At 43.8% G+C, this 7,500-nt stretch overlaps 1 protein-coding gene across 3 annotated transcripts in view; it reads left to right on the top strand.

Moving 5' to 3' along the window:
- The window catches only part of plekhg5a (pleckstrin homology domain containing, family G (with RhoGef domain) member 5a), a 36,174-nt gene that overhangs the window by 9,354 nt on the left and 19,320 nt on the right, over positions 1 to 7,500 (top strand). Inside the window, exon 1 of one of the 3 annotated variants that reach the window (XM_042089894.1) lies at positions 4,871 to 5,226. The exons of the other annotated variants lie outside the window; for them this stretch is intronic. Within the exon in view, the coding sequence (XP_041945828.1) occupies positions 5,188 to 5,226 (39 nt within the window). The 5' untranslated portion in view covers positions 4,871 to 5,187. Of the gene's footprint in view, positions 1 to 4,870; positions 5,227 to 7,500 lie in introns of those variants that run through there. 3 annotated transcript variants of the gene reach the window in all.

The raw sequence follows: 7,500 nt of genomic DNA, 5'->3' as shown, positions 1-7,500 counted from the left end.
TGCCAACTCTGTGCCACTCTAGAGGTTGAAGTATCTGTCTGTCTATCTATGCATGGTAATTCTCTGTATGGCAATTCTCTACCAGTTCTATGTTAGCTGTATGGCAATGCTGGACCGGTCAGCCTGTAGCCTGTAGCCTCAGCTGCAAACGTCACTTACAGACTTATTCAGTGAAGACCCAGACACAGTGCAGCCTTGGAGTTGAATTGAAGTTACCTGAATTGGCTACATACTGTCCATTTCCCCACCTCTTAGCTAATGCTAATCCCCAATGCTATAGTAATCCCCAATGCTATAGTAATCCCAATGCTATAATGATCCCCAATGCTATAGTAATCCCAATGCTATAGTAATCCCAATGCTATAGTAATCCCAATGCTATAGTAATCCCAATGCTATAGTAATCCCAATGCTATAGTAATCCCAATGCTATAGTAATCCCAATGCTATAGTAATCCCCAATGCTATAGTAATCCCAATGCTATAGTAATCCCAATGCTATAGTAATCCCAATGCTATAGTAATCCCCAATGCTATAGTAATCCCCAATGCTATAGTAATCCCAATGCTATAGTAATCCCAATGCTATAGTAATCCCAATGCTATAGTAATCCCAATGCTATAGTAATCCCCAATGCTATAGTAATCCCCAATGCTATAGTAATCCCAATGCTATAGTAATCCCAATGCTATAGTAATCCCAATGCTATAGTAATCCCAATGCTATAGTAATAATAATAATAATAAAGCTTTATTTGTATAGCACCTTTCATACACAGAATGCAGCTCAAAGTGCTTTACATTTGAAGCATGTAACACAATAGTAGTCAGTCAGTCATTATCAATCACTTTTCTTTGCTGTTTATGATATGCTCAGCAACATATCAAAAATATAGAAAATGACGTCATAAGACTGGCAGCCTTAACCCTCTTACCCCCCACAAGCACGCCATATGGCAACTGTGGCAAGGAAAAACTCCCATATTCCAGGAAGAAACCTTGAGCAGAACCTGACTTAATAGGGGGAGCCCATCTGCTTCTGGCTGGCTGCGCCCTCCAATAGTAGCAGATGTAGAATAATCTGAAAATGTAGTCTACAGGATAAGATGAGTTAACTAAAAGCTTTCCTGTACAGGTATGTTTTCAGATCTTTTTTAAAAATATTTACTGAACTCGCCTGCTTGATGTACAGAGGCAGGGTGTTCCATAGTTTGGGGGCATAATGGATAAACGCAGCTTCTCCACTTTGTTTGTGGAGCACTTTGGGTACGATTAAAAGATTAGAATTGGATGATCTAAGTTTCCTTTGTGGTTGATAAGATATTAAAAGCTCAGAGATATATGAAGGTGCTATGCCATTCAGAGCTTTGTAAGTAATTAACATAACCTTAAAATCAATTCTATAGGAAATAGGGAGCCAGTGCAGTTCAGCCAACACAGGGGTGATGTGTTCTCTCTTCTTAGTCTTAGTTAAAAGTCTAGCCGCAGAGTTCTGTATGAGTGCCAATTTCTTTAGATGTTTTTTGGGAAGACCAGTGAAAAGTGCATTGCAGTAGTCTAACCTGCTAGTGATAAAGGCGTGAATTAGTTTTTCTGCATCTTGTTGAGTTAAAAAGGGCCGCACTTTGGCAATGTTTCTCAAGTGGAAATAGGCTGTCTGAGTAACTTTACTGATATGGGGCTTAAAACTTAACTCTGCATCTAAGATGACACCGAGGCTTGTTACTTTTGGTTTGACCTGGTGTGCCAAGTTCCCCAGATTACTAAGAATAATATCTCGCTTTAGTTTTGGTCCAACCAGAAGTACCTCTGTTTTGTCATCATTTAGTTTCAAAAAGTTTTTGCTCATCCACTGATTAATGGAGGTTAGGCATGCAGTGAGGGAGCAAAGGCCATCTGGGTTAGTTGGCTCAACAGAAAGATACAATTGGGTATCATCTGCGTAGCTGTGGAAGTTTACATTATGTTGACTTATGACGTTTCCCAATGGAAGCATATATAGGGAAAATAGCAGGGGACCAAGGCAGCTCCCCTGGGCCACACCAAAAGGCAAGTCATGTTTTTCAGATACATGATCTCCTAGACTGATATAAAAATCTCTGCCAGTAATGTAGGTTTGGAACCAGTTTAGAGCATTATCAGAGAGACCCACCCACTTCGCAAGGCGGTGAATTAGGATGCTATGATCAATGGTGTCAAATGCCGCACTCAAATCCAGAAGAATAAGGATTGAGACTTTGTTTGAGTCGGTAGCTAGTCTGAGATCATTGACTATTTTTACTAGAGCCGTTTCTGTGCTGTGATTTGATCTAAAACCTGATTGGAATTTTTCAAGGATACTGTTTTCGTTGAGGAAGGTATTTAACTGATTACAAACAACTTTTTCAAGTACTTTGCTCAAAAACGATAGATTTGATATAGGCCTGTAGTTGCTCAGATTGGTATGGTCAAGATTTGACTTTTTAAGTAAAGGTTTCACAACAGCGGTTTTAAAAGCAGTAGTAATCCCCAATGCTATAGTAATCCCCAATGCTATAGTAATCCCCAATGCTATAGTAATCCCAATGCTATAGTAATCCCCAATGCTATAGTAATCCCAATGCTATAATGATCCCCAATGCTTAAGTAATCCCAATGCTATAGTAATCACCAATGCTAATCCCCAATGCTATAGTAATCCCAATGCTATAATGATCCCCAATGCTATAGTAATCCCAATGCTAATCCCCAATGCTATAGTAATCCCCAATGCTATAGTAATCCCCAATGCTAATCCCAATGCTATAGTAATCCCCAATGCTAATCCCCAATGCTATAGTAATCCCCAATGCTATAGTAATCCCAATGCTAATCCCAATGCTATAGTAATTCCCAATGCTAATCCCAATGCTATAGTAATCCCCAATGCTAATCCCAATGCTATAGTAATCCCAATGCTATAGTAATCCCCAATGCTATAGTAATCCCCAATGCTAATCCCAATGCTATAGTAATCCCCAATGCTAATCCCAATGCTATAGTAATCCCCAATGCTATAGTAATCCCAATGCTATAGTAATCCCAATGCTATAGTAATCCCCAATGCTATAGTAATCCCCAATGCTATAGTAATCCCCAATGCTATAGTAATCCCAAAGACACAACCCTCCTCTGACAGGGTCTGTATCTGACTAGGGAAGTCCCTCCTTGTGAGAGAGTTTGTGTGTGTGTGTGTGTGTCTCTCCTTGTGCTAATATTTGGTATCTCTCCATCATAGCGATTCTTCTTTCACCAGAAAAAATTAAAATGAATGAAAGTATAAGGGTAGAGCCTCTGATGGAGTAGACAATGAATTCAATTCAGTTCAATTCACCAAGATCAAAAAGGTCTCCCAAAGAACCCTGTGCATTTGTAGTGGTTCTTTAGAGGAAAGCAGAACTTAAGGATCGTTCTGTGGAAGTGCTGACTAGTTGTGAGCTCATAAAAGCATAAAGCCATAAACAGCTCTGATGTGTCCTGGTACCGGGAGATGCCTGTCTCAGGGGACTGTGTGTGTGTGTGTGTGTGTGTGTGTGTGTGTGTTTCCTGTCATTTGACATAACCATAAATAGGGAAAAAGTAATATTTAAACTTAGATTCTGAGCCTGGAAACTGTGTGTATGTGTGTTTGAGTGTGTGTGTATTTTTGTGTTTGTGTGTGTGTGTGTGAAATGCCCTCAGTTTCATTCCTGTCATTTGAATGTGTAGAATACCAGTTGTCTTTCATTAGAAATGAAAGCAAATATTTATGTCCTGTGAGATGGCCTGGTTCATCCCATCATGACACAAACGCACACATACACACACACACACACACACACACACACACTCTCTCTCACACTCTTTCACACACACACACACACTCACACTCTCTCACACACGCACACACACACTTTCACACACACACACACACACACACACACACACACACACACACACACACTCACACACTCTCACACACATGCACACACACACACTCACACACACACTCACACAAATACACACACACTCACACACACACACACACTCACAGACACTCTCACACACATACACACACACACACACACACACACACACACACACACACACACACACACACATACACTGATTTCAAGTCTTCCAGTAGTATGTGTTGACAGACACTCTAATGTTTAATGCCTAACACTAATGTCTGTTAGCGAACTCGGAGCTCATCGGTGTTAAAAATACGAGCTGTTTCCGTTCTATTTGTCTCTTAGCGAACTCGGAGCTCGTCAGTGACGCCATGTCAGTGTTAAAAATACGAGCTGTTTGCGTTCTATTTGTCAACCAGCTGCGCTACCATCTGTTAGCATTTGGCTACTGTTAGCAGTTTACTGTTAATGGGCGCAGCCATCTTGGAAATTCAAACTCGTAAAACTCTGGGTTTGACCGAGCTGACGAGTTGCGGTAGAACTTCAGAGGGCGTTCTGTGTTCTATGGGCGTTTCTTTGGAACTTTGAACTCATGAAAACAGCTCGGAAAACGACTTGAACGGACAAACGGAGAACGCGGCATAACACAAGAAATACACACCTATACACATACGCATATACCCATGAAGACAAAGACAGACAAATACTCACACACACTCAAACACACCGATAAGCACGCACACACACACACACACACACAGATAAACACAGTCTCCTTCTCCATAGACAGACCCCCCCCCCACACACACACACACACACACACACACACACACACACACACTTCCATGTGGCGGTTGGGGAAGTCCAGAGTTCCCAATGGCTCCCCCAGACTCCTCCCCTTCCGGTCTGGCCCCGCCCCTTCCTATTCAGACAATAGGAGGGCGGGATTGTTCAGTTGCCATGGCGTCATGCGTGTCCTTCTGAGAAATGCCAGGCTCTGTGAGCGTGTGTGTGAGCGTGTGTGTGCGCTGGGCTCTGGGTTGTGGAGTTTCTGAGTTCAGTTTCAGTATCAAGGAGCCGCCCTGTGGTATAAGTGTGGAGATGCGCTCTATGGACCCATTGAGTGACCACTGCTCTGTAGGAAGGCTGCTGCGGCTAGTTAGTGAGTGTGTGTGAGTGAGTGACCACTGCTCTGTAGGAAGGCTACTGCGGTGGATCAGTGATTGTGTGTGAGTGTGTGAGTGTCATGAGTTGAACCTCGGACCGCTGATTGGATATGGTCTTCAATGCTCCAGCCATGCCCCTGTCACCCGGTGTGAGTACCTGCTGCCCTCTAGCTCTCTCTCTCTCTCTCCCTCCATCTCTCTCTCTCTCTCCCTCTATCGCTCTCTCTGTTTCCCTCTCTCTCTCTTTCCCTCCCTCTCTCTCTTGCTCTCTCTCTCTCTCTTTCCCTCTCTCTCTCTGTTTCCCTCTCTCTCTCTCCCTCCATCTCTTTCTCTGTTTCCCTCTCTCTCTCTCTCCCTCCATCTCTCTGTTTCCCTCTTTCTCTCTCTCTTTCCCTCCCTCTCTCTCTCTCTCTATTTCCCTCTCTTTCCCTCCATCTCTCTCTCTCTATTTCCCTCTCTCCATCTCTCTCTCTACAGTGATGTTCACTATTTAAATGTAATATCGCTTATAGAGCGCCAAAACTTTACACACGTCTTATGGTGCTTTACAGAGTGTTAAACAACAGGTCAGGTTTCCTGTGGTTCTCCAAATTATTGTGTGTATTTAGGGGCAGCCGTGGCCTACTGGTTAGCACTTCGGACTTGTAACTGGAGGGTTGCTGTGTGTATGTGTGTGTGTGTGTGTGTGTGTGTGTGCACAGGCTGACCATATTGATTGGCTTCAGGAGGTCCATGTAGATCTGATTTCAGTCTAGCTTTATTTAATTACAAATTGTACATGTATGCATGTGGACTCTCACACACACACACACACACACACACACACACACATGCACGCGTGCCTCTGGGACAGCCCTGAGTGTTTGTGTTCTATTGTCATGGTGACGGAGAATTCCTTTCCTGTGTTATTGCGAGTGTGGCCTGGCCGGCTTCCTGTTGTTGCTTACTCTTCCCCCCCTCAGTAGTGTGTGTAGTGTGTGTGTAAGGTGTGTGTAGTGTGTGTGTAGTGTGTATAGTGCTTACTCTTCCCCCCTCAGTAGTGTGTGCAAGGTGTGTGTAGTGTGTATAGTGCTTACTCTTTCCCCCCTCAGTAGTGTGTGCAAGGTGTGTGTAGTGTGTGTGTAGTGTGTATAGTGCTTACTCTTCCCCCCTCAGTAGTGTGTGCAAGGTGTGTGTAGTGTGTGTAGTGTGTGTGTAGTGTGTATAGTGCTTACTCTTTCCCCCCTCAGTAGTGTGTGCAAGGTGTGTGTAGTGCTTACTCTTCCCCCCCTCAGTAGTGTGTGCAAGGTGTGTGTAGTGTGTGTAGTGTGTGTGTAGTGTGTATAGTGCTTACTCTTCCCCCCCTCAGTAGTGTGTGCAGTGTGTGTAAGGTGTGTGTAGTGTGTGTGTAGTGTGTATAGTGCTTACTCTTCCCCCCCTCAGTAGTGTGTGCAGTGTGTGTGTAGTGTGTATAGTGCTTACTCTTCCCCCCTCAGTAGTGTGTGCAAGGTGTGTGTAGTGTGTGTAAGGTGTGTGTAGTGTGTGTGTAGTGTGTGTAGTGTGTATAGTGTTATTTGCAGTGAGCTACCCCTGTCGTTCCTACAGACTAGAGGTAAAACATAGGCCTGACAGTGTTGCTTTGTTTAGGCTATAAGGTTTATAAGATTTTTTTCTTTTCTCAGTAAATGTCATGTTAAGGTGAGTTTAACAGGTGTGACCTTTACATTATTCAAAGCTTGTGAGACAGCAAGGGACAAGGGTGTGTGTGCGCGTGTACTGCGTATGGTAGTGAAAGTCCAGGGCCTTTTTTAGTCCCAGTCAGTCCCTGTGTATAGGGTGTGTGTAAAGTGTGTGTAGTGTGTATAGGGTGTGTGTGTAGTGTGTGTGTCGTGTGTATAGGGTGTGTGTAAGGTGTGTGTAGTGTGTTATAGGGTGTGTGCAGTGTGTATAGGGTGTGTGTAAGGTGTTTGTAGTGTGTATAGGGTGTGTAAGGTGTGTGTAGTGTGTTATAGGGTGTGTGTACTGTGTATAGGGTGTGTGTAGTGTGTATAAGTATAAATATATATACTTTTTTGATCCTGTGAGGGAAATTTGGTCTCTGCATTTATCCCAATCCGTGAATTAGTGAAACACAAACAGCACACAGTGAACACACAGTGAGGTGAAGCACACACTAATCCCGGCGCAGTGAGCTGCCTGCAACAACAGTGGCGCTCGGGGAGCAGTGAGGGGTTAGGTACCTTGCTCAAGGGCACTTCAGCCGTGCCTACTGGTCGGGGCTCGAACTGGCAACCCTCCGGTTACAAGTCTGAAGCGCTAACCAGTAGGCCACGGCTACCCCAAGTATAGGGTGTGTGTAAGATGTGTGTAGTGTGTATAGGGTGTGTCTGTGTAGTGTGTGTGTAAGGTGTGTGTCGTGTGTATAGGGTGTGTGTAAGGTGTGT

This window comes from Alosa sapidissima, chromosome 4 (genome assembly GCF_018492685.1).
Source record: "Alosa sapidissima isolate fAloSap1 chromosome 4, fAloSap1.pri, whole genome shotgun sequence".
NCBI lineage: Eukaryota > Metazoa > Chordata > Actinopteri > Clupeiformes > Clupeidae > Alosa > Alosa sapidissima.
The sequence above is the reverse complement of the archived record's forward strand: the minus strand, read 5'-3'. Positions and strand labels throughout refer to the sequence as shown.